This window comes from Apis mellifera, linkage group LG15, assembly GCF_003254395.2.
Source record: "Apis mellifera strain DH4 linkage group LG15, Amel_HAv3.1, whole genome shotgun sequence".
NCBI lineage: Eukaryota > Metazoa > Arthropoda > Insecta > Hymenoptera > Apidae > Apis > Apis mellifera.
Genome location: NC_037652.1, coordinates 5,314,997 through 5,342,895, shown reverse-complemented (window position 1 = coordinate 5,342,895; position 27,899 = coordinate 5,314,997). Strand labels below are relative to the sequence as shown.

Below are 27,899 nucleotides of genomic sequence, written 5' to 3'. Positions count from 1 at the left end.
ATAAATAAATAAATGAATTAATAAAAGAATATAAATATAAAAGTAAAATGAATAAATTAAAAATTAGAAAAATAAATAAATAAATTTTTCTTAATAATATTATTAATTAAAATAATTAAAATATGTTTTGTAATTAATATATTTCGTGCGATTTCGATTATCGAATTGGCTTACAATGTCAACCAATCAGCGAGCTGGTAGGAGAATTTTGGCGCGCGGCGTCAGTCGAGTGTGGAAAGTCATCGTGTCAAGACGCGTGATCGGCTTCGGCGATTCGACTTCGCAGTAAGTAATTTATATTTTATTATCGAATTTAGTTAAATTATTATAAGTTTCGTTTATTTAATAATCCATTTATCACGTATTTATTGTAATGACGGAATTAATTAATGTCTTGAGCACTTTTTTTGTTCTTTCGTCGATCGTTACCGTCGAACGATTCGTGCTTCGTTGAATCGAGATTTGAAATCACTTTTTGCGTCGTTTTAATATAATTTTTTTTTATATCTTTTTTTTATTTTCATAATTCTTTTGTCCATATTAATGTAAGAATTGTAGAAAATTAATTTTATTTTGTCTAGTTAAAATATAATAAGTGATACGTATTGCGTCTTTCTTAAATGCGTCTCTCGTAAATACGTCTCTCTGTAGTGTTGATGTCTTTTTTCTCTCGTTATCGTTGAAGACCGATATTTTCTTCATAATATTGTTTTTCCAAGAAATTCGTTCAAGTTCGTGTTCCTATGATGCTCAACAAGTTTCGACGTGTTTCAACTTGTCGCGTACCCCTCCCTCCCCCTCCTCCTTTTCTCCCAAAGAAATTCGCGATTCGATAATCGAAATTATGACGCGATGCGTCATTGTGTATCGATATTCTTGTGGTAGTTCCATTTTTGTTTCATTTTTCTCTTGATTTGTTGTGTGATTTGTTCGTTGTTCGTTCGCAATATGTATATTCTTCCATATTAATATATATTATTATTATTCGTACATTATTATTCAACTAAATAAGATTATTATAATTAATAATTTTTCATATGTTAAATTATTTATTTTATTCTTTACTCATTTATTCACTAGGTATATAATTTCAGCTAGCGTTCGTATTATAATTTTTTAAGATGGAATTTGTGCTTGATTATTATTGTCGATTGATGATTAATTTTATAGATTTTATGCGTATATTTTTATTCTTTTTGTACAGGTTATTTACTCAGAACCCTGGTTGAACTTCAAAGGCGGGAAAAGTTTCAATATGGACGCCATTATAATTTTTCAAAATGAAGTTTGATTGCTGTATATAATTATTTTGTTTCTATTTGACATTTGTGTGATATTTCAAAGTATACTTTAAAGTATACTTAGATTTTTATGATGAATATTCACTACAAATATTAATATTAATACGTCTATATAAATAAATAATATTTTAAAAGAATATATTATATATTTATATAGGTGTGAAATTTTTATTCTTAATAATTAATAATAATCAATCTATAATCTATAACAAAATGATATTTATATTAATTGACATTTTCTGAAACAAATATTCGAAAAGAAAAAGAAGGATAATATAGAAGGATTTTGCTTCTTTTTCTATAAATTTCTGACATTATTAATACAAATTTATTTTCAGAGAATTTTTGTAACCGCGCGCAATGCGGTTAGTAGATTCAGTGTTTGCTTAATAACTGTTTTTTAATATTTTAGAGCATAATAGCTCTAATTAAATTTATTTGTTCGTAAAATTAGAATCAGTGTTTGTTCGTCGAAGATAAATTAAACGAACGCGTTAATAATTTTTTTTTATTTTCTTTTTTTTTTAATATTCATTTTCGACGCGTGATAGAATCAGTGTTTTCAAGAGGATAAAACACTCATTCGTGAAAAGGTAATTGTTTTTATATATTTTACACTTATTTTAACTTTTTCAAATAATCAATAATTAAATTATGATATTCCATTTTGTTACAGTCTCCACTTCTTCATTCTTGATACTTGACATCCTATGGATAATAGGATGGATAGATAGCAATGCAGATTCTTCGCATCGATTGGTGAGTCGCATGCATTTATGTTCCTCCAGTTACTCAATCATGTCGTAGGATGAAAGATCCAAATCGACACGGGTGACTGGTTGTATACGTAGATTTTTGTACGAGCACAATGACCGCGAGTATTTATTATCGTGAATAGTAACATTTTTTCTTGTATATTTTATTTATTAATTCAGGATAGGGTTTTCTTGCACGTCGCGTTCTTGAATGATAAATGATATTAATGATTGCTTTTAATAATGGTATTGATCATCATGATATTGATAGTTTGAATGCCTTTTTTCAATATAAATATTTAAAAAAATTAAATATTACCATGAATTATCAATAATCAAAGCATAAATATTTGAATAAATAATGAATAATTGTAAAGAAATCGGATATCCTCCGATTTCGTCGCAATTATTATATAGTGATTGATATAAAAATGCATATTATTATCAATTCGTTAATAAATTGTTTCTAATTTCATTTCATAATGACTTTCATATCATGAACTTAATGAGATTTGTAACCTAAAAATTATAAAGTTTCATTCCTTTTGTATAAAAATATGTTAAATTTTATGTGCAAGAAGACATTTCGCGACAGGTAAATTTCGAAATCAAGGCAGCAATATGATTTTGAACACGATTTTCGAATTTTTTAAAAATATGCTTTGATGACGAAGTCGCCTGAGGGTTTACTTCATATAGAATCAATTATATATTTTAATAGAATCAATTATTATATTTTATATTAAGATTGTTTTTTCATAAATAAATTTCTTTGTTTCTTTATTTTTTTTATTTAATATTAAAATTTCAATAATTAATAAAGGTTTCGTTAAAATAACGTTATTAAAATTTAAAATTAAATAGGAATATCTGAAATCAAGTTTGAGAGTGATTTTAGTCCGTTAGAAAGAAAATATATTAATATTTTTATAGCTCAGGATTTTCAGATTTAATCCTTTCCATGTTCATTGTCAGGAACTCACTCACGTGCTCAGGTGTTACTTGGGTGAGAAAATGGCGATGGGCATGATGACACTAGTTTATAACTTAATACAAATTTTTCAGCGACTGACGATGTGTTAGTGTATTGTGCACGACGTATTTTCCACATATGTGTGTATGGTTAGGCTGTGGAATTGCGTCGTTTTCATTATTACATTCATAATTTTATTTCAATTCGTAATATATAAATTTTATTTTATATAAATAATAATTTTAATTTATTTTATTATCAGATTATAATAATAATACAAAAATTCTATCGTTAAGATTTAACATTTCTTTAAAAGATGAAGGCATATGATTCTTTTTTAGTGAATATTATAATTTATGAATATTCATAATTTAAATTGTAAATTAAAATATATACTAGTTTTTTCACGTTTCACGCAATGGTCGCTAACCATCGTCAGTCGATTTCAGGAAAATGGTACGTAAAGTTAGAGTATGCGAGTAGCGTGCCAAGCTCGAGTGTCGGAGACGTCCCGGGACGTTTTCCCTAGTGTAGGCATTTTGCGCTCGAGTATTATGCGTGAGATTCGTGGAATGAGTGTGTTGGTGTGCCTGTTTTGCCATTTTTTAAATATAGCGTTAGGTAGGATAGGTAGTCTACTTCTGGTGTGACTGTTAATCATAAGTAGGTAGGGCCGGGCAGATTGTCACAGTCTCTGATCGGGTAGGCGCGTTTTCGCGTGGCAATCTGTTTCAGGAAATATAATTTGAACGATCGAGGATGAAGCTGGAACGAAGCTGGAGCATGCCACTCGTATTTTGGCTTTGTCTGTCGATTTTTCGAATTTTCGCGATCGCGGTCGCGAATGTTTTCGAAACGAACGTTGCGCTCGAGATTCTGCTCGTGTACGGCCAATAATCTACCACGATCATTGGTCGTCCATGTGCACTTAGTTTCCGCGATTTAGACTTTTTCTTTTCTTGGATTTTCGATCAGCGAATCTCGAGCCTAGATTTAAGTTTCAGCGGGCATTGCGCCCGAAGAAAGAAGTCGAAGAGGCCCGACAAACTGTCACCAAGAGGGCTGCAACAAATGATTTCTCATCTTTTGGATCTTGCCTGGGTCCAAAGAATGGGAAGTCATTGTTACTGTTTTGTCACTGTGCTCGTTTTAGTACGTAGTAGTTTATGTTGTATCGTCTGGCCGATTTGCATGCCGGCCAAATTGTCCAAATCCATTCGTCATCTGGGCATCGCGATTTTTTATTTTTTTAGTGTTGCGATTGGTTAATAAAAGAACGGGTTGAATTAGCGTTGCGTTAAAATGAATATCGCGTTTGTATTAGTTTATATAGTTTTTTATGAAATTGAATTTAAATTTATATTATTTTTTTTAAATTTTTTTTTTATTGGAATAATTAGTCGTAATATTTTTAATATCAATAATTTTTGTTTAATTTGTTTTTGAGAGTAGTGTTGCGTCAAAAGCTAATCGCGTTTGTCAAGTAGTGTTACGAACGTTAAATGCCCAATTCTCTTCCACTGAAATTATGTGGAAATTCCATTTCCTGGATCACTTGATGTAGCTGAATAAGCTATATATACAAAGGTGATTATATGACAGCAATCGAGAAGTTTACACTGGTTATTGCTGTTATGTATGCAAATTTAAGTACATTTTCAAGAAAATGTAATATTTCTGTCAGTAATTAATAATTATATTGTTATCATATTTTATAATATTTATGTTTGGAGTTTTATTTGTTTCAGAACGTCTTGCATAGTTTATGTGAATCAAAAGATACTTGTATTTCAATGTTTTTTTTTTCTTAATATCATCTAATTTTATTAATATCATGTAATCCTTTTATTAGGATTCTTTTATTAGGATTATATCTACATATTATTATTTTGGGAAATTTTAAATTTATTCTATATATATATATATATATAGAAAAAATATTTACAAAAAAAGAAAATAAAAATTGTAAGTTTAAAATTATTTTAAATTAAGTTTTGGCTAAAAAATAAATTAGATGATATTAAGTAAATTTAAAATGTTAGTGATAACATTTTTATTTTCATTTTTAAAAATTATAATATATATTTTTTACAAATTTTTTTACTGTCTGTATTTTTATTTTTTAAATAATAAATTGTATGCATTTACAGTAACATAAATTCGAAAAGAAAAAACTATCTCTTTTTCCCTGAAGTCGGTAATACAGACTATCTAATATAAATAATGTATTTCCCGTAAGATGTCACGATTATTCTATTCTTTGTTTGTAAAAAAATTTCATTAAAATTTTAATCCTTTCTTATCCACAGTACATAAAGAAGACTTCTGCTGAAAACGGTTGTTTTACAGATTTGTTACTACATGTATATTGAAGAATATTCATTACATTATTCAAATGTGCAGTTTTACATAGATCTCTTCTGAAATTCTGAATTTAAATCTAACTGAAATAAAATGATATATTAAATTTCCAAATAATTAAATTTGATTTCAAAGATACAAAGAAATAGAAGTACATATTTTATAACGATTTTACCTCTCTCTTCAGTTCTCTTTTCACTTCCTGGACTATGTTCCAAGTGAAACTTCTTTGTATAACAACATGATCTCATGTAACAAATAATAGGCGAACGTGATTAGTAAACAACAGAGTATATCATTTGATATCTTAGAATTCAAGAAAGTTATTCTTCCACGATTTTTCATGAAAAAATATTCACAGTTCTAAATTTCAAAAATATATATGCAATTTTCAGAAAATAACGAAAAATTATTCAATTTAGAATTCTCTGGTATAATTTTCTGTTACAATTCCATACATATATTATATATATATATATATATACTATAATAAATTATAGTTAGTTCAAAATTATAGTCTTAGTTTTGAAAATTTTCTACAGAATGAAAATTATTATAAATAAATATTTTAATTTAATGCAGAAGAAAAAGACGAAATTTTAATGACAATTTTTCAATTGTCATATGATTATTTCACACTATAATTTAAATTAAAGATTATTATAACATAGGTAAATTAAAATTTACATGATTAAAAATAATACGATTGAATTAATGAAATTCTTTTCTAAACCGCATTATATAACATTCATGAATAATTGTTAAATCGTTAAGATATTTATATTTTTATGCTCGTGTTCGTAATACTATTTCATTTTTTTGTTCATCCAATAATGGAATAATTATACATATGTATAATTACATTTGTTCTCATATCACAACTAAAAGAATTTCTAATTACCGCATCTGAGTAATTATGAATCAAGAAATAGATATCCTTGCAACCAACGATTTGGATGATAGTCATTCAGAAACACGCCACTTTATTGTGATTTGCACGTCAAAAATAAGACGATTTACATTGAAAACTCGAAGAAAGAAAACTATATAGACAGGAAGAGATATTATGGAATAATGTAAGAATGTATTGAATACGTGTCTTCACAGACAATGGTTTAAAAGCGTACAAAAGATAATACAAAGGAAAAAAATGAGGGCAATGATCGAATCAAAAGTATTCAATAAAACGGCTATTTATCTCTTCCGTTTCTTTATCGAAGTTTTATGGTTTTCTTTACATAACATCTGCATTCTTATTCCATGATTCTTCCTTTGCAAATGATCGTATTAATGGTAAGTAATCACTTTAATTGTTATTAATCACATCGTAAACGATGATTTTTTTTCTACTGATAATTGATCCACGAACAAAAATAATTATTCTAATTGTATTTACCGACTTTAATCTTCGGTCAAAGATAAAATTAATCGCTGTATTTTATATTATTCCAAGCGTTTTATATGCGTTTCTAATATTGTCCATGATTCATATTTTTTTAAATTTACACATATAGTATTTATTTTATACTGGGAAAAGAAGCTTGAAGATTGCCTAATCATCACGATTCGAAACAGACATAAACGAGAATGTGCAATCACGTTTAATGACTACGTAGTGAAAACATAGTGAAAATTGTCATAGAATAAAAAAGTCGTGCACACTGGAGCATTGCGCGATACACGAAGATCTCCACTTTATTATATATATATAGAAAAATTAACTAAAAGTAAGAGTTTTATATTCTTTTAAAAGAAAAAAATATCTTTTACTGTTTATTAAATTTAATCCTTACATCGATTTACCAGGTAGAAGAGTAATAAAGAATAAAAAGACACAGACATTATTTGATATCATTATTCAAGCGTCAACGAAGTTCAAGTTATTAAATTGTCCCGACAGTGTCGTGTTTCGGCTATGAAACAAAGTATTCACAAATTACAACTCGTCCAAAGGTATGGCATATTTCATTCAAATTTCAGAACAGAGATGAAACGCAATAAAAAAGATCATTTTAAAAATGTTTCTTTTTACAATTAAATCTATCACATTGAATCTTAATTCTGATTACGAGCTTCTTTTCCTCTCTTCGTTTTTCCATTTCCGCGAACGCGTCGTTAACCTTCACCCAAACTGACGGGGTGATCGATAAAAAGGATTCAATCATTTAGTCGATTCGGCCTTGCCGTCTTCATAACGTTGCATTTTGAATAATTCTTGAGCGTGCTCGCGTAATACCGGTAACACGTATCACCGTTTTCCCACGTTTCATCGGTTGCCTTGTCCTAACGCTGTACAATCGCCGTTTTCTGTATTGTGGCTCGTAGTGCGATGTGAAAGATGATTTGCAATCGTGTGTATATCGAAAGAGGTGAATGTAAAAAATAAATTTAGATGAAGATTCGATGGTAAGGTAGATAACGTTAAGGAAATGTTGAGGAAATATCATGGAGATTATTTTTTGTTACATTCCTCGACAAACGTATATATTATGTATTAGTTAGCTCAATCTTTTGTAAATGTAAACGTTACGTATCACTTTGTTATTGTATTTAAAGTGGAAATATTTAAATCGTTAGTTAATAAATCTTACGATTCCCTCTTTGCATAATTTGCTTCGCAAATAGACCTGTTTTATATCGCATAACTTTGATTTTCAAACGAAGAATAATGAAATAAGAGAAACATACAAAGTGATAGAAAAAAAAAAGAATAAGATGAGAATAAAAAATTCTTTAGAAAATATATTCAAGATAGAGATCACAAGATATAACATATGAATCTAAATTCCAATTACTTGAATGAAAAATCTTTCTTCTGTTATGCGAATAAAATAGGATTCTATCTTTATACGTTTTTTTAACGCGAAAAGGATAATATACTCAAAGATGTATCAACTACGGGCAAAAAAAAAAAGTCGAAGAAACGCATGGATGCGTCTCGTAAACGGCGGCGTACTTGAACCCAGAATTGGGGCCAGTGCGTGGGATCGGTGTACCTTTTATCTCTTGACAGGATTAGCATTGTCGAAGTTGTGCTGGGAGAACACGAGGCGCGCTTTTAAAGTAAAAACCACGATATTGCGTTACCGCATCTGGTACGGCATTGAGAGGCCTGAATTTGCGTTTCGTTAATTCCTTCTTCGCGTTAATTCAATTTTTCTTGCAAAGACCCCGGTAATTGGTTACGTGCGCATTGGATACGTGATCTTGTATTTTTCGAAACTTAAATGGTAAATCGCTTGCTTTGAACAATTAAAGAGATTAAATAAAATCTATTTTTAGAATTTCCATCTCTTAGACGGAAGGATCGAAGATCTTAGAATAGATCTTATTTATATTAATACAAATATGTTTTGGCAAAGCTCGACGAAAAAGGATTTAGAATTTAGAATGCGCATGGATGAAATTGTTTCCTCGCGGGAAACAAAAGTTAACTTATAACAATTTTACAATTCCCAATGCGTTGCGCAAGCAAGTTAGCTCAATTATACGTGGAATAAAACGTATACACGAATAGCGAAACTTCGCCGACAGTGATTCAAGGTCTGAGGTACTATAAAACGATAGATGTTAGCCATTTTTCAAATCATCGTGAGACTATCCTCGGCAGGGTGCGGTTGTTTATCGGATTTCTTGCCGATCTCTATGGGTTTAATCGCCGTCGAGATGATGCGTCACGCATCATGTGGACGCACGTTTCATTCGATCGATGAAAACGAGTGCATGGCGATCACCTTGGACGAATGCTCGCTCGAATCAATGCTAATCATTCGTTTTCTTCCCACGGTTTTTATCATATTATTTACAAAATTGTGAATCACGGAATCGGAATTGATTGTTAATAACGATGTAATAATATCGACTGATTAGTTATTAAGAATTATTAAGAATTGTGATAAATTCGGAAACGAGAATCTTTACGATTAATTTTACGTCGACTAGACGTAGCGATTATCTCGTACCATTGAAAATACTGAATCATCATCCGCTTGAAAAAGAAAAAAAAAATAGAAACGGAGGAAGATTAATCACGACGAGTCGAAAAGTCGACTGTCGAACAATGAGTATTAAACGTGCAATTTCAACCCTGTCGGCTTCTCACGACCATTGCAACGTTTATTAAAAACTTGCAAAATTATGAGTCACGATTTCAATTAAAGGCTGATGCGACGGTGACACAATGGTGTTTAAAAATTCTCAGGGAGGTACAGGCAGTCGAAGCAGGAAGCAACACCGATCAGATTCTCTCTCAAAGATAATTGCGTAATTAGGCATACGGATAGCGATGAATCATTCGCGTGAATCGACTCATTTTTTTTTTTCCACTTTCGTAGAATTCGTCGATTGATGTTTCATATGCAAATCCTGTTATTAGTTTCTTTTTTATCGTCAATATTTTTCAATAGTCACTTCCTAACGCTTCTGCAACTTCTTTCGCAATCAAATAAACGGACGATTCTTATCTTCTTCCATTTCAAGCATCCCTTAATCTATCGAAAATAACATCTATTCTACCCCCGTCATCCATCATTCGTGAGTCTCGATCTATCTTCCATCCATCCCATCTTCTATCAATTTTGATCGATTACTGTAATAATCACAGTGAAACCCTTTCGAGTAGTCTTCTGGCAAAGATTAATAAATTTTCCAAAATTTTCCGACTTATCGAAAAACGAGTCTCGACTTTTTAATAATCGATCCTTCGAGACGAAAACGATGGATGCAATGGGCCGAAGGACGAATGTAAAAATTGTCACAAGATGCAAAAGAGGCGCGTGCCTGGTTCCCAGACAATGAGGCTCATTGAGAGAGAGGTCGACGACGTGTAGGACGACGGTTGTCAACGTGAGAGCTTGGAGCTTTCGTAATCGACAACATGTTGATCCTCGATTCCTTCGTAGCCTTCTCACTGGCCTGTTTTCGTCTAGCAACGTCCCTCCATCGAACTTCTTCTTAATCAACGTATGAGATTTCCATCAATATGAGTCAACTCTTCTCTTAATGTAATTTTCAATTACTTGAAAAAAGAAAAAAAATGAACGAATGGTGGTTAATTTAAACGAAGGTTTTAAAAGTAATACTATAAGGAAAAAAATATAGATATAACTATTATGCATTAGAAGAGACAACGTCATTCGGAATAAAAAGACCGGCAAAAACTCTGACCTATTTGATCTAAATGGATTCGTGCCGATGATTTTAGTCCACATCATAAACTCAGCCTCATAAATCTTCAATATTATCCTCAATCCTGCAACTAAAACTGTATTTACATCGTGAGAAAAAAATTCATTGCAGAAAAATCAATACAATAATACCTGATCTCAAATGTTAAATTTTTCGTTTTCACTTCTTCTTCTTTACTCAGAATCACTATAGACAAAAACGAAAGATTCTAACATTCTTCCATTGCTTAAGTTTCCTTCTTATCGATCGTCTTCCTCGACGATGGACCACTTTGACGAGCTCGATCCTATCTTTGGCAAAAATGTCATCTCTTTTTCCACCAATATTTCCCAAGGCCCTTCCCCCAATTCCACCATCCTCCCACGCTTGTCCCACGAATCGACGACATCCTCCACGACGCGACGACACACAACAAGGTGTGCACTCGCGGATCCCCACCTCTCGCCACGGATGACCTCCCCCGTGGTCGAACTGCTTCGCAGGGATAAATATACACTTGGCGTCGGCCACGAGGCTTTTAGCAACGGCAGAACGAAACTGCCGCTCGTCAACAACAATCATCGCCGCGTCTCATTGTCCAGAATCGTGAGATCGGCTCGATCTTTCGCCAGAAACGAGAGAAATTAACGTTCTCGGGCCGTTCAGGGGATGAAAATATCGGTAGTAGTAAGTCTCTTCCTCCCTTTGAATTCGTCGTCGACTTATTCGCCGATGAGAACGTTTCGGAATTGGAGGAATGTGGAAGGAACGTGGAAGAAGGTTTCTGTAGGAGGGTGAAAGTGTTGCACACGTGAATGGGATGGAAATTCGGGGAGGGGTTGATGTATGGGTCGGTGAATCTGTTAATTGGTTTCGTGAGTTTGTTGTTGTTGTGAGAGAGAAAGTGCATGGATTTGAAGTTTGAGTTTCTTTCTTAAGATTCGACGTGGTGGAATTGTACAATTCTTCTAAAACGTATATGTTTTCCAATGGATAATGAGATTTTTCTTTGAGGCGAAGATTCTTAATAGAAGTGCATGAATTTAATAAAAAAAAATACGAGGATTGAATGGAGGCTAATCGAGAAATCCGTGATTAATATATACATATATGGAGCAAGTTTCTCACGCGTTGATTAAATTGCATCGCAATCGTGCTCGAGGATGCAAACGTTCAAGGTTGCAGGATCGGTGCGCGATCGTAGATGACCCACTACTTTGCATGAATAGCCTTTCATTCGCTGAAAGGAGGAAATACGTAACGCGGAGACGTAATAACGCGACCGAGAAGTAATCGACAAATCAATTGCACGTAAACGTGCCGCTCGTAATGCAACGCGTGATTTACGGAAACAATGTAAACATCTGCCATTAATGATAATTCAAATTCGTCTGTTATTTCAAATCGCGCAATTTTTATCTTTATCGGATTGAGTAATTAATTTGGAATCAAATTTTCAAATTTTTAAACAATTTTCAGGTTCATTGTTCTCGATATATTTTTGAAACGGAAGAAACGAATCGTGTGTAACATTGAAAAGAACAGTTCGTCATTTTTATCGAACGTATATCTATCGATATATCAATATTGGCGCCACAAATATCTTCCATTGGCGTAATAGCGATCGATGGAAACACATTAGGAAAGAAATGTGAAAGAAATTTCTGCTCGTGGATTATGATTGTTTCTAACTTTTTCATCTTATTATTTTTCAGATGACGCCTTCCTGGATTCTTCTTTTCCCTTCTTTATTTTCCTTGGTTCACGGTCAGCTGGATATACCGTCCTTGAACGAGAATTCCCGCGGTAATTTCGGCAGGCGGCTTCCGCCTACGGAGGGTGAGCTGCAAGACATTTTAGCAAGATTGGACTTCCTTGGTACCGAGAGATGCAGCGCAAATGTGGCTGCGCAATGGTCCTACGAGACGGACGTGAACGAGTACACGCAGATACAGGCGGTGAGTATATTCACCGGCATATTGTTCAATCCTGTTTAAAATTCCACCCGTGTGGAATTTGAGTTTACAATTTCTACGAATTCGTGACCGAAACACCCGCATACGCGATAAAAATTCTCGAGTTTCGGTAAAAGATCCGGTTTATCATCGGATTCGTTATCATTCAACTTTCTTTCTTTCCATTCCGAAAGTCACCAATTAACCGCAATGAACACGGTTGGAATTAATTCAACCTCATAAACTAACGACCATCGACTTAATTATCCTCGTCGCTTAACAAAACGTTCAATTTGGAAATTATTCATATTCTCATTCGTCTCGATAATCCACACGATTAATAAATAATTCCAAATTTCTCAAAGTATCTCGAGATATCTTCAACAATCAATTACAAAAATTGTTCGAACATTTTTCATATCCTTTTCTCATCAGACGTAAGACATAATAAGTTATCCTAAAATCCATATATATTCCAACAGCGTGCACCGCGATCGTTCGATAATCCTCGATGACACCGAGACCTCGACCCGCTCCGTGAGACCGTGGAGACGTCATCGCGGCTGTCGGATCGCGGAGAATCGCGATTTCGCGTGTTTCCTCGGTGGCCGGCCTTTGTTGTCCGCTTAGGGGCCGAACACCTTCGCGGGAAATATTCCCACCGGCTCCCATTGTGGCGTCGGTGTATCCCAAATGATTTCGCAACGGAACATCAGCCCAAGTCGGAATGGAAATGTTCAGCCTTCAACGCGAAATCCGCTATGTCGTCGCGTGATGCTAATGATAATAGTCGTGTCTTCGTTTTTCTTCTTTTTCTTTCCTTCGTCGTTCTCGGGGAAACTCGTCTATCGAGACGATGTCGAAGACACGAGATTCTTCGATGTTGCTCAATTCTATGTCGAAGAGAATATATATTGATTTCTAGCAGAGAGATCTGTTGATTATCGGAAAGATTTTTTACGAAAATATGAATTAATTTTTTTAATTCTTTGATGATTGATAAAATGATTTTCGAAAAGATGATTTTATTTCTTAGATGTTTAGGAATGAGGAAGGAAGATTGAAAAAGAAATTGTTCAGAAATTTCCTTCCTTCCTCTTTATACGTATTCGCAGAGTGAGAAAAGGAAATTAGTTTATTTTATTTTTTCTTTCAACTCGGAATTCTTCTGCGGCGATTGAACGTTTCCCAATGACCTATAAAGAAACCTGTGTCCACTTTCTCGAGTATTTTTCCTTCCACCAACGCCTTCGTCTATCTCTAATCCTAGGAAGAGTGGAGATAACCGTGTTTATCGGTAACGGTAAAACGTGGCGTTGGTCGATTTGCACTTCGAACCAGTTCCACATGGACAAGCACCTTCCACACTGATTACTACCTTGCTCTTCGATGAAGAAGAGGGGCATAGGCATATTCTATTTCAAAAAATAATACATGATGAATAAAAATTAAATAACGTTGCAAAATCGATTTGTATCGAGCATATTTGTAACGTAAGATAATAACGTAAAATATGTTTGTTTCCAGCTCGAGGCTCAGAGAATATACGCAGATTTTCAGAATCAGGCTTGGTTCCTGATTTCGAGGATCGATAAAAATAATATCAGAGATCCTGTGATCGGAAGACGTCTCAGGTATTTGTCTGTGGTTGGTCCATCGGCTCTTCCACCGGATCAATTGGACAGGGTAAATAACAATTACCTAATTACATGAAAATCATCATTTGATGAATCGATTTTTATCGATTTCTTTACATTATTTCCAATAGATGAAGAAGAAAGTAATTTTAAAGTTAAAAAAATGAAGAATTTAATAGATATACTTAAAAAGTATAAAAAGAAGGATATAGTACATTAGAATAATATACTCTGTTTTTTTTTCACGGTCTATAAACATGAATGTAAGAAACGTGAATAATAGCAAGAATAAAACAATCCAACTCGATTACTCGTTAAAAACGCAAATTTCCGCGGAAAAAAAAAATAAAAAATAACGAAAAAAAAAAAAGAAGCAATCGAATCTATTCGCTCCATCGCTTATTTCCGTTTCTAGTTAGTCGCGTAACAGGCTCTTTCAAATAGGAAGTATACGTGGAATAAATTTCATTTCCTAATGATAATAAATGCTCATTTTTTTCAACAATAAAGAAAAGAAGAGGGAACGAAAAAACGGTCTAAGAACGGCACAAATCTCCTTCATCTTTCCTTTTTTTTATATTTCTTACAATTTATTCTCCCAACTATATTTTCTCTTTCCTTTCTTTTTCTCTTACTTTTCCTCCTTTTCCTCGTTTCTTGCTTATTTTTCTTCTTTTTTTTCTTTTTTTCAGTACAATCGCGTGATCAACGATATGCTGGCAGTGTACAACGAGGCTACCATTTGCGCGTACAACGATCCCTTCCGGTGCGGGCTGCGGCTGTATCCAGGTAATGAATAATATCCATCGAATTGTCCGTGAAGAAAAAAAACAAACAACGATACGATTTTCACGGCTGGTAGTCGGCGAAATTGCCACGATACGCGTAAGCGGTTGTTACGCATAAGAAAGTGCCTCTCCAACACGTAAACGCGAATAAATATTTCATCGTTGTGCGTTAAAAGAAGGAGGATTCATGAAAATTCATTGTAATTTCTCTTTTTCTTTTTACGCGTGTTCGTGTTTCAATGAATTGAAAATGGAAAATACGCTCTATCTATTCGGATCATTTCTCTTTTCAAAGATAAGAGGATTAATTTCTGTTTAATCTAATGAGATCATCCAGAAACGATTTTCTTTTGCGTTAGAAAGATAAGATACAGACATATAACGAACGATGTCTCGTAAATCGTGGAAGACAATCAAAGAGGCAGCGTAGAAACACGGAAGTTTTATGATCTTTCTTAAAGATTCGTTTAAATCCAGACGATCGAGATTCTATCGGTAACAATGATGTAAATTTTGCAACACGCAGTTTAGAAAAAAAAAATAACTCTTAAACATTCGACGATTTCTTCTTCGATTATATTCCAAAAATTGTCTGTCTCTTAAAAAAATGATCTTCTACGTCTTTGAAAAATGGTTTCGTCACGTATCGCTGGTTAAGGACGAACACGTAACATATTTTCATTATGAATAATAATGATTCATTATGGATAATAATGAATAATAAAAGTGACGGGTAAGATCAGAAAAATAGATTATTTTGCTGAGGAAAATCGATATCGAAAATTGAATAATTGTAATTAAACTTGAAATTATGTAACTTTAAATCTACAAAAATTGTACAAGATACGTTGACTTTGATATTACAATCAAATTTACATACTTTGTACAATTTTGACGTTTAATGAGAAACTTAGAGTTTTGAATCTCTACAAATTACATTTATAATTATTTTATGCTTAAATCTATAACATTTGTTATACTGAATAATATGATTCATTATAATTGATATTCATTTATCTCTAATTTACAAAATATTTCAGATCTGTTCAATTTAAAACCATGCGAGTTGCACGTAATCTAAGATCTCCGACTATTAGCAAAGTTTTCACGAAGCTTGGAGCACGCGTGTCACAAGAGGCTATCAATCTTATGGTTATCGTGCAAATCGATCGAGTTAAAAAAAATCTTATTTGAAACACGATTCTGTATAAATAAATTGAACGTCGTCTTGCATGACGATTAATGTCTGGTCTTGTTTGTTCGGAGAATAATATTGAATTACGTTTCGCAGATATATCGCAGATCATGGCGAAAAGTCGCAACTGGGACGAGTTGCAATATGTTTGGACGGAATGGAGAAGACGTAGTGGCATGAGGATCAAGGATCTGTATCAACAACTTGTCACATTGAACAATGAGGCGGCTAAACTGAACAGTACGTTTGAAAATTATCTCGTTATGCAGAGATTTTTTAATCTTTCGACAAATTCATACCATTTTTCCCTTGTTCTTTACCTGTTGATTTCATAATTATATCGCATATCTAATTGTTTCTTGTGTAGCATGGATTCGTATCATGATTTGAGAATCTCTGCTGAAATAATTGATAATTGGAAGAACTTATTATTATTTTCTTTTAAAATCGCACAGATTTCACCGACGCGGCAGAATATTGGATGTTCCCTTACGAATCTCCAAATCTGCAACAAGATATCGATGAAGTTTGGGAAATGATACGCCCCCTTTACGAAGAATTGCACGCGTATATTCGAAGGAAATTAAGGGACTTGTACGGGCCCGAGAAGATCGGCTCTCATTCTCTTCTCCCAGCTCATATTCTTGGTACCAATATATAATTTCAATTCTATAAGAGAATTCTGTAACATCGATATTATTGTGATATTTTTAAATATTGTAAAATATATTAACAGGGAATATTTGGGCTCAATCGTGGACTAACATTATCGATATCACGATTCCATATCCGGGAAAAAATAACCTAGATGTGACGCAGGAAATGCAGGCCCAAGTAAGAGTTTATTAAATATTATATAATTCTTATCAAAGTGGAATTAAGTTGGACAGGCTAATGAATTCAATCGTCCATTGTGTGCGCCAGATAGAATCGAAAGTAACCTGTTACGATTCGAAAGTAACGGCGAAGTGAGTGAAGATTCGAGAAATGCAATGTTTCTCTCATCATTTTTATCCGAAATTTTTTATTTCTCTTCCTTTATTGTTCCTTACGTGGAAAATTTATAAATTTTTATCCGTTTAAATTTTCTATAAATACATAATAAATATTCGTGGTTTATTTATCAGATAAAGATACTTTTACCTATTATTTTACTAGATTAGTTTAATTTTTAATTTCGCAATTGCCTTTTTTTTTCTTTTTGATTTTCAAATATACGATTACAATCATTATAATCGTTTGATGATTCTTCCATCTTCAATTATTCCAAAAGACTTTCATGCTGAATTTCTACTATGAATTTTTATTCCCGAGATAAAACGCGTACAACAACACTTTCGTTGAATCTTGATTAATAATCTTAATTAATTCTAATGCTACTTTTTTCATCCGATCGAGATTAAAATTGAAAAATTTGCTAAAATTTGTTTTTAGGGTTACACGCCTATCGAGATGTTCAGAATCGCCGAGGAATTTTACTTATCCTTGAACCTGAGCGCCATGCCACCGGAATTCTGGGCCGGAAGTATAATCGTCGACCCTGGAGATCGATCTTTGATTTGCCAGGCTTCCGCCTGGGACTTTTGCAACCGTCTAGATTACAGGTTACTCGTACAATTCGTGTGTAAAATAAAAAATAAATTCTCTCTCGAATTTCAAAACCAATCTTATATATACTCTTACAGGATCAAGATGTGCACCAAAGTCACCATGAAGGATTTAATCACGGTGCATCACGAGATGGCCCATATCGAATACTTCTTACGATACAGCGGATTAACTCGTGAATTCAGGGATGGCGCCAATCCAGGTATATAAATGTCCCCGATTCTTTTGATCGATTATTCCATCACAAATTACCAAAAAGAAGAAAAAAAAGTGATTCAATAATAATATAAACTTTCTCTTCTTTCGCGAAAATCGATCGATCACCACCAACATCAAACACTATCGATATACATATGGAACATTCTTCTTCGAGAGAAATAAATGAAATACACGAGTGGTGGAAAATTTCAAGTAAATATAAGCACGTACGAGATGGACGAATAAGAAAGAAGGGAAGCGATACGCGATGGCATAATGGACGATACACGGTAGTTACGTAAGGAATGGAGTCCGACTTCCGGTAGACAGTGCGCACAAGACTTGTTGTACGGTTAATAGCGCGAAAGCGAGAGCGAGAGCGAGAACGATACGGTCGAGACGGATTCGCACGAGCACCGGTCTGTCCGAGTGGATGTGCAAGTACTCTCCAATCTGTACGATCGTTAAAATATTTTTATTATGGTATAATCGCGCTTTCACCGGCCGGTCGTTCGCCCAACGGAATGAAAAGACTCTATGAAAAATAAATCGTGAACGATATAACTGCGACCTTGCTTATAGTCTCTTTACTCGAGCCGGTTGAAATAAATAACCGAACTCCGTTAATTGGCTCTATCATGAAAAAAAGAAGAGAAAAGAAAAAACATGATGTATGAAAAATTCGATGCATGGCAATCCTTGAATCTTTTTTATCTACTTTTCTTTTTTCGCTCGAATTGGATTAGAAAATCGTCGATAATCGTAGGATTAAGTTGTCACTGACGAAAGTTAGGATTGCAAAAACAAGCTTTCTGTCTTTCACCTCTCGAGGAGTGAAAGAAGTCGAAAGATTTAGCGGTTGACAATTTGTCCGCGACTGTCCTCGCTTTCCCCGTGAATTATGAATACACGTGCGCGCATATACAGTGTAAAAAAAATGTTCGCTCGCACAGGATTCCACGAAGCGGTGGGTGAAGCCGTGGCCCTCAGCGTCGCAACTCCTCGCCATCTTCAGACGCTAAGCTTGGGTAACAAGTACATCGACGAGTTTACAACGGATATCAATTATCTGTTCACTCTTGCCATGGATAAATTGGTCATGTTGCCGTTCAGCATCGTAATGGACAGGTGGCGGTGGGACGTGTTCCGTGGTTACGTCACAAGGGAAGACTACAATTGTCATTGGCACAGGTTGATGGAGCAATACGCCGGTATCAAGCCCCCCGTTTTGAGATCGGAGGACGATTTCGATCCTGGCGCCAAATACCACATTCCTGCGAATATCCCGTACATCCGGTAAGTGTGAATACATGTAAGTTACGTTCGGAGTTATATTATTGAATATGGCGGAGGAAATATGCGGATTTCTCCGGATCTGAGAAGAAGAGGGACGATTTCACTCACGATCGGTCTTGATTCGAACTTCGAAATCCCGTTGTTGATCATCCCGATGCATCGAGAGAAAGAGGCTTTCTCCGTGTCAGGGAGAGATTCTTCTCGATTCGCCGTAGAGACTCTCTTGGACAAACGTTCGATAAATTTTTCGACTCCTCCGTTTTGTATCGTTACGTACGATGAAACTTTCCCTTTCCTCGGATTAATAATTGCCGGCCAACTTTTTATTGCGTTAATCACCAGTCTATTTCCGCGTTAACGTTATTCTCTTAGTTACATCTGGCCGGCCACTTTCCAACTTTTCCGGGAAACAGTGGCTCGTTCGTTACGGACGTAACGTTGCGTTACCGCGCATCGCGAAAGTCGATTCGAAGATGATATCGCGTTTCGTGTTCCGCGTTCGACGCTTTCCTCGGGAGGGAGAAAAGCGCCTCTTACGAAATTATAGAAAACGTAATTGATTGAGAGAATTTTTCGATCGCGAGCAATTCGTAGAGTACGAATATCGATCGAATCGTGATTTGGAGATAGTGATTTGGAGAGAATGGAGAAAATACGATAGATTTTTGTTCTTTGGTTTTATTAGAAAGAAGCGAAAGACACATGGTACAGGGTCGTCCATCCGAGGCTCGAATTAACAATTGCTCGTCGAACGCCTGAATCTTTTGTACAATACTACATCGTACATATATATATATGATATAACATATTCTTAGGTACTCAGGTATCAAAGGGTACAATACTACGTTCTAAATAAATCACTGGCCGAACAATGATCCACTCGAAAGAAATGCCACCTTGTCCTTGCACCGTCCCCCTTCTCGTCTCTCTCTCCATCCCTCGATCATTCGGCTCAGCGATGCGTATATTTTTCGGAAAATGATTAAGAAATAAATATACCCCCGTCGCGTCGAATAATAATAAACTCTAATCAATCCCCAAGAGGGAAGAAGAAAGATCGACGCGACAATTTAACGCGATTGAACCTACGAAGTTATGAATATAGAGAGGAATGTCTCATCCCTCCCCAATACGTACCCCCTATTCCTCTAATGACCGCCGTAATGACTCGACTCGTAACCACCCTCTAGACCCCCGGAATCTCCTCCGTATCCGTGATCGTGCACGTGAACGGGTACCGGTACCTTAACCGGATACGGCACGGGTTTGGCGACCGGAACCGCTACCGGCTTGGTGACCTGGACGGCTACCGGCCGCTCGACTGGCACCTTAACCGCGTACGGCACAGGCTTCTCCACGGGCACCGGTACAGGCTTCTCGACCGGGTAGGGCGCGGGTACGGGTACCTTGACTTCGACGGGCACTGGCTTCTCCACCGGTACCCCGACGGGTCTTTCGACGGGCACCTTGACGGGATAAGGCACAGGCTTCTCGACGGGCACGGGTACGGGCTTCTCGACGGGCACTGGATACGGTTTAGGGACGTGAACGGGGTACGGCCGTTCTATGGGCACGTTGACCGGGTACGGTACAGGCTTGTCGACGGGGAACGGTTGGGGGACGTGCTCCACGACCTTGACGGGGTACGGCACGGGCTTCTCGATCGGGTACGGCTGCGGCACGGGTACCTTGACCGGGTACGGAACCTTCTTCTCCACCGGGTACGGTTGCGGCACGTACACCTTGTACGGTACTGGCCTTTCCACGGGCACCTGGACGGGGTAAGGTATCGTCTTCTCTACCGGATAGGGCTGCGGGATGTGAACCGGCACCTTGACCAGAACTTTGACGGGGACCGGGATCTTCTTCTCGACCGGGTACGGCTGCGGAACGGGGACCTTGACCGGGTACGGCACCTCCTTTTCCACGGGGTAGTGCACCTTCTTCTCTACCGGGTACGGTATTTTCACGCTCTTGACGATCGTGATCTCCTTTACTTTGCCACCTTCCTCGTAACCGCCGCCGTAACCGCCGCCACCGCCACCCCCGTAACCCCCAGCTTCGTATCCACCGCCGTCTCCCCCGGATATAGCGATCTCGTGTCCTCCGCCGTAATCGCCGCCACCACCGATATCACCGCCACCCTCGAAATGCGAGAGGCCCCGTTTCTCTTGCTTCTTCTCTACGTTGGACTCGCCGCGTGCCTCCACCCCATTCGTTCCCTCTTTCTCGCAATAAGCCGTGGCCAACAGGCCGACAACCGATATCGCATGAATCTGAAACGAACGAAACTTCCATATATACTCGGATTCTATTTTCAATTTCGAAATTTCGATTTTCTTCGGAAGCTACGTTGGAAAACTATTATAGACTATTATAGAGACTTTTTTCCAAGGATATCGACGCGATTCTCTCTCTCTCGAAACTACTCACCAAATATCTCATGTCTCGCGATGCACTCCGATATCTGGTCGAAGTCCAGACTTTACTGGATACTTCCCCCCAAGATTCCACGGTCTTTATAGTCCGCTTTCCCCCGTCGCGATCGGTCTCCAGCCCCTCTGTTGGCGCTACGTTCGCGGAAAAGTGAAACACGCGCGTGTGGCGCGCGTAAGCCGAGCGAGCGGGGCCCCTCGCTCTCGACGCTCGCGACGTTGTAGCATTTTTTCTTTTTTTCTCTCTTTAAATCCAGGCCCCCGATCGCTTCCATAACCCAGCCGTGTGTGTGTGTGTGTGTGTGTGCATTGGCGTACCCGGTTGGCGTGCCGGGGATTCTCTTCCAGGGTGAAAGGAAACGCTCACCGCGCGCGGAAGACGGCCCAGTGTTTACCGAAACTCGCACTCCTCCTCGGCGGCGGCGGCGGCGGCGGCTATCTATCCTTCCAATCGATTAAATTAAAACGATACTGCTGCGTTTGACGGTGATTAATTTTAAATAGATTCCTTAACGCGGGTTAATAGGGAAAGAAATTGGAGAGATCTCGCGCGAAAGATAACGCGAAAATGTGAAAGATGTAAAAGATTTGCAAGATACGCGTGATGATTAAGAATAATTTAGCTTCGAAATTTTGTACACATAGTTTCGACTCGTATAAATATCGATTATTTCAGATATTTCGAGATCCTTTTTCTTTTTAAGTAGTTGTTAATGCCGAAGATTGCAATGGTGTTCAATAAATTAAAGGGAAAATATAGGCTGAGTTTTGAACGTGTGATATAATTTCATTTAATGATTTTCTACCGTCAGTTATATTTGAAAGAATTCGAGAAGAAATTCAGAGGATAGGTGTGTGTTTTAACTAGTGTTGATTTAGTTGTTTTAGTAAGCAGTAAGAAAATGTTCACGGTAGATCGGTTAGATTCTAAAAAGACTGGTTGCTTGATGTTTTCTTGTCCAACAGATTTCCTCCCTCGCGAATTGATGTCTATCAAAAATCATTCGTAATAGATAATTCGATCATCGATTCGTTTCAAGGATTACCAATTTCTTTGACTTCAATATTCTATGTTTTATGGAATCAAGATATTTTCCTACACCTAAACTAACTAATTTTTTTATTCCTCTTATCTTCATCCTGTAACGATCCTCTAAAAATAAAAATGATTCGTCATCTCTTTTTTATTTCAAAGATCATTATCTATTATCATTCAATGCTTATAACTCGTAATTTTTTATAACTTTAATTTATGGATTAAAAAAAAGTCTAGTCTACATCACTGGACTGACGAATTCGCATTTCAAATCTCCAAAATTGAACGAACAATTTCTCTTTTCTTTTTTTTTTTCTTCCTGTCCATTTCCATATTCCTTCGTCAAAACGATTGTCCCCTCCTTTCCGGTCTCCATAGGAGCGTCGTTCCACCAATTGAATCCACGACCAACCGAGTCCTCTTTCGTGGAACGAGGAGAACGCGAGGAAGAGAGTCCATGGTGGAAAGGTGAAATAAAAGAAACGAGAAAAAAAATGAAAAGCGATGGAAGTGGGAACGAGGTGCGGAGGGAGGGGCGTGATATATAATTTACATCACGCCGGTGAAGCCTTGTTCAGATTAATCAAGTCGCTTGAATTCGAGCAGTTTCAATTCAAGAAACTTAAAATCATTTATGGTGATTTATATTATTCGAGTTGTTACTCTTCCATTCCGCTATTCAAATTCGCTTTCTCCTTTATCGTTTTTTTTAAAATCTTTAATTTCTCTTATTTTCTTTTTCTTTTTTTTTGAAGAGAAGACATTTTCCTTCGTAATTCTAATTACCACAGTTCGAACGAATTAAAGTGGGGTAACTGTTACGTAAACGCAAAGTTGAAATCAAGTTAGTCGAATTGAAGTAACCACACTGAACGTGTTATTTTATTTAAGGTGAAATGAACCTGTTATTTTATAGACTTGAAGTATCCTTTCATTTCCCTTCCTAAATTCACTTTCCCTTTTTAATATAGCTCTTTAAAATTTCTAACAATTCGTTTTACTTAAATTTTTTTTCTCATTGTTATTGCATAAAATTGTAGCGTTTCTTTCATCATATGTTAAAAAACGTTCGGTTGCAGGAACTCGTACTCGAATTAACCTTTTTTTTTTTTTTTTTCGAAATTTATAAGACATCTCGTAACAAACCTCTTTAATTATAATCGTGTGGATATAATATATCTTATCCGCGTAATGTAACAGATCGTTAGTTCTAATGTAAATTACAAAGAGAAAGAGTTAAACTCCAATAAATCGTCTTAAATACAAAGTTGAAGTTAAATTATTCAGAGTATTCGGGCAACCGTTCTTAACTGATGAAACTACGTCTGAGAGATCGATCGTGCAGATGCTGAGCTCGAAACGCATCGATGAATGTTAATTGCATTACGTCTCGCGTAGAGAGAGAGAGAGGATAATTCGAGAGACTCTTATCGAATTCTCTTCCCTTCCCTATACTTTTAATACACGTTCTGCTTCCGTAATTGTGTCCATTTGCTAAAGTTACAAGCCATCCGTTATATATTGAGAGAGGGGGGGATGAATTTTATGCTTATGCAATACGAAGGAAATCAAAATTTTTTCCACTGTACATACCAACCTGATAATAATTCCAAAACTGGAAAGCAGATACGATAGGTAGCATCTATATGTAAATGTATGCGTACTACTGGCTTTTAATTGAGGGTTTAGATAGTAATTACGCGATCTTGAAAGCGAAATAACACGGGGCAGATATAATTGCAGGAACGTAGTGATACTGATTGATAGATTAAGTGAAACGTTTGCTAATTTTTAATAAATGATGAAAGTACCGAGACGAATCTGTAAATTATTATTTATAATTGAAAGATTTTTTAATTGATTATATATCAATATTGACACGTACAAATCACTTTCTACAACCGGAAGATAATTTTTTACCGTTGGATAATTTCTTGGAGGTATTCGTTTTGTTCGTGATTAAGAAAAAAAAAAGAAAAGAAAAGAAAAGTGTATCAGTGACTCCATCGTATGCGATAAAATGAAGAAATTTGCGAATAAGATAGGCGATCGGACGAGCCACGATCTCTTCCTAAGAAAGAGTGTGTTCTAAAAAAAGAAAAAGAAAAAAAAACTAGTCGACGAATACGCAATATCGACATTAATGCATCAACGAGTTTTCCGTGGGAAACTCGTACAATCGCTCATGGAATATATTTATATCATATTTATATTTATAGATAATTAATTATCCGCGTGCTATATATTGAATAGGGAAAAACCGTTGTGGAGAAAAAAATGAGAAACACGATTTATATAACAGTGGAAATACATTTATTTACATTAAATAAAAATTATCACCATTTTATCATGCTACACTTCTAATTTTGCAAATTGTGAATGTTTTTAAAGATAGAAATCATCTTGCCTCTCTCGAGAATCGAGATGTCAGAAATTAATCGAAATAAATAAGACACGATAATACCATGCAATAATAATAATAATAATAATAATAATATAATACGATCATAATGGTGAGTTCGTTTAATTTCTAATTCGATTTTGTTCGAGATGTATCCGAATTTTCGTCGTTAACTTCGTGAGCATTATCGTTCGTGTTAAGATCTTCCTTGTCGTTCCATTTTTCAGATTTAACAACTCCCTCCCAGTCGAGATTCACTCGTACCGGCACCTGAACCCAATAAGGGAACGGTTTCTCTATCGAGACGGGTACCGGTTTCGGCACGTACACTTCGTACGGTTTGTCCACGGGCACTTCAATCCGGACGGGATAATGTTTCTTTACCTCCACTTTGATTGGTTTCTCCACCGTATACGGTTCCGGTGCGGGCACCTTCACCGGCACCGGTACCGGCCTCTCGATCGGTACAGGGAAAGGCTTATCGACCGGCACCTTAACCTGAACGGGATACGGTTTAGCCACGGGAACTGGATACGGTTTAGCGACCTCGACGGGATATGGTTTAGGCACTGGCACTGGATAAGGTCGGTTCACGACTACCTTGACCAGTACAGGCACCTTTTTTTCCACCTCGTAGGGCTGCGGTACCTTAACCGGTACTTTGACCTCGTAGGGCACTGCTTTATCGACGGTGTACGGCTGCGGTACCGGCACTTTCACCTCGATCGGTATCTTTTTCTCAACCGTGTACGGTTGTGGGACAGGAATCTCCACTTTGTACGGTACCGGCCGATCCACCTTCACCTCGTAGGGTACTTTCTTCTCCACGGTGTACGGTTCTGGCACCTCGACGGGTACGTTCACGAACACTTTTACCGGATACGCTACTTTTTCCTCAACCGTGTACGGTTGCGGTATCGGTACCTTGACTTCGTACGGTACATGTTTATACACGATATAAGGTATCTTTTTCTCTACGGGCACTGGTACCGGAATCTTCTTCTTAACAGTTAACACTGGTTCCTGCCAGATATCGCTCCTTGGAAATCTTCTCCAATCTTCGTTTCCGCGTCTAATTGGCCATTCTTTGAAAGAGTTGGATTCGAATCTTCTGAAATATCTGATCCAATCGTCGGTATCGTTTTCTCGTTCTTCTTCCATCGACGAGGAACGATTGTCGTAATTGAGCTCACGATGAGCAACTTTTCTCTCATTGGAGTAAGATTCTCGAACGATCTTCGACTCGGTGGTTGTGTTTCCGCTCTCCAACGCTTTCTCCACTGCTCTTTCCGCAGCCCTTTCCGCTGCTTTTTCCACGGCCAGCTCCGCCGCCCTTTCGAGGTCCTCTTTTCGAGTCGCGGTACACGTCAAAATCATGGAGAGACACAACAACGTGATGACACTTTGCCTCTGCGCGAAAGAAAATCGGATAAAGATTAATCGGAGGAAAAAAGGAAAACGTTGGCGTGGAAAAGATGAAAGGAAGAGATGAGAGAGATTTTGTGCGTATAAATGATTCGATTATATAATCGATCGATGGGATGGAAATCGGGAAAAGAAATTGATTTAGTATCCTCTAAATTATCTACTTTTTTTCTCAATGGCGATATGAAGTAATGGCTATAATTACGACGTAATATATTTTGATATATAAACCAGTTGAGAGTTGGAAAATATGTTTCTACACCTATAACTCTTAAAATTCACTTATGAAAGGAGGAAGAGGAAGAATCAACCCGATGAAGCTAAAAGATTAAGGGTTCAAAATACCAACCAGTCGTCCCATGATTTTTCTAGCCGCGATCAAAGTGCACTGAATCCAAGCGGATGCTGTTCCAGTATTATTTATACACGGTGGATGACTTTCGCCCGTCCGACCAGATAGATCTTTATAGACTTGCAATTTCCAACTTGTAATAATTATCCACCGTGTAAACAACCATTTTTCATGAGAATCAGTTCGACAGGGTCCAAGAGCACGGAAACGTACGGGCATTTATTATTCGACTCGTAAAACTGTTTTGTTCCCAGAGAAATAATTTCCAGAATAATTCCTTTGCCGGGATTATTGTCACGGAAATGTTTACGATGGAACAGAGGGAATTTTCTCGAATCTCGAGCAACTCGTGTTTGAATCGAAATTGAAATCACTCTCAGAGATTACATTGCATGTGAATTGCATATTCGATATAAATATTCTCAAATTCATATTCACACCCTTATGACGTATGTTTCCTATGTGCTTATAAAGTAACGCTTTAACGAAATTGAAAATTTTTATTCCAAAAAGACACGACAAACTCTCTTATAAAACAACTCGTGTATTTACGATGCATGAATCGCAGAAATTTTTATTCACCAATGAAATGATAGAGTGACCATTTATATTTAATATATAAAAGTGAATGATCACTTTCTAGAAACAATCGTAAAATCACCTTGAATCGTTTCACGTTTTTCTGCAAGAAAAGAAATATTTTAAAAATTTCCATCGCGGAACTCGCTCGCAGAAGTGAAAATAAAGAGTTACGTTTCTTTATTAATCGTTCTTTTCGCAATCTGCTTCACAGATTTATACGCTGGACGATTATTTGTTTCTCAGTCTCCTCACGTTCTTATGTTTCTTTTTCTTTTTTTCTTTTTCTTTTTCTTTTTTTTTTTTTCCATACCGTTGATCCTCATCAATCACACGAGTCATCGAGTTTCTCGTGTCTGGTTCGAGTGAAACCGAAACCGGTATAAAAGTTCTCTCAGACGGCGCGGTCTTGCCATTTTAAATCGCATTCGCTTTCTT

General features: G+C 36.3%; 3 protein-coding genes and 1 long non-coding RNA gene across 8 annotated transcripts in view; 1 reads left to right on the top strand and 3 right to left on the bottom strand.

Annotated features, from left to right (window-relative positions):
• The first annotated feature begins 225 nt into the window (after positions 1–225).
• LOC408536 (angiotensin-converting enzyme) overlaps positions 226–27,899 on the top strand; it is a 53,943-nt gene continuing 26,269 nt past the window's right edge. For 2 of the 5 annotated variants that reach the window (XM_016916818.2, XM_016916819.2), the window contains exons 1-10: positions 11,871–11,912; positions 12,272–12,514; positions 14,039–14,197; positions 14,841–14,937; positions 16,228–16,371; positions 16,587–16,778; positions 16,868–16,965; positions 17,566–17,735; positions 17,817–17,941; positions 18,891–19,233. In XM_016916818.2, the coding sequence (XP_016772307.1) occupies positions 11,886–11,912; positions 12,272–12,514; positions 14,039–14,197; positions 14,841–14,937; positions 16,228–16,371; positions 16,587–16,778; positions 16,868–16,965; positions 17,566–17,735; positions 17,817–17,941; positions 18,891–19,233 (1,598 nt within the window). In that variant the 5' untranslated portion in view covers positions 11,871–11,885. Of the gene's footprint in view, positions 286–11,076; positions 11,244–11,870; positions 11,913–12,271; positions 12,515–14,038; positions 14,198–14,840; positions 14,938–16,227; positions 16,372–16,586; positions 16,779–16,867; positions 16,966–17,565; positions 17,736–17,816; positions 17,942–18,890; positions 19,234–27,899 lie in introns of those variants that run through there. The other 3 variants (XM_006561047.2, XM_006561046.3, XM_392082.7) reach the window with 3 other exon arrangements.
• On the bottom strand, positions 6,844–11,003 carry LOC107965631. Its single transcript, XR_001705769.2, has 3 exons — positions 10,709–11,003; positions 10,557–10,647; positions 6,844–10,407 (listed from the first exon to the last, which is right to left on the bottom strand). It is a non-coding gene; the product is annotated as an uncharacterized LOC107965631 (long non-coding RNA).
• Positions 19,894–21,825, bottom strand: LOC102655762 (repetitive proline-rich cell wall protein 2-like). The gene is made up of 2 exons (XM_016916822.2): positions 21,667–21,825; positions 19,894–21,509 (listed from the first exon to the last, which is right to left on the bottom strand). Exons 1-2 carry the CDS (start codon positions 21,676–21,678, stop codon positions 20,382–20,384), a joined length of 1,140 nt encoding a protein of 379 aa, XP_016772311.2. The 5' UTR covers positions 21,679–21,825; the 3' UTR covers positions 19,894–20,381.
• LOC107965630 (titin-like) lies at positions 24,284–27,719 on the bottom strand. Its single transcript, XM_016916820.2, has 2 exons — positions 26,880–27,719; positions 24,284–26,515 (listed from the first exon to the last, which is right to left on the bottom strand). Exons 1-2 carry the CDS (start codon positions 27,099–27,101, stop codon positions 25,235–25,237), a joined length of 1,503 nt encoding a protein of 500 aa, XP_016772309.1. The 5' UTR covers positions 27,102–27,719; the 3' UTR covers positions 24,284–25,234.

Excerpts from the sequence above, each read along its gene's own strand:
- LOC107965630 (XM_016916820.2), bottom strand. The coding sequence starts at position 27,101 with ATGCCCGTACGTTTCCGTGCTCTTGGACCCTGTCGAACTGATTCTCAT. Across the intron at positions 26,516-26,879 it reads GAAAAATCATGGGACGACTG|AGGCAAAGTGTCATCACGTT; the intron begins GTTGGTATTTTG and ends TCTTTCGCGCAG.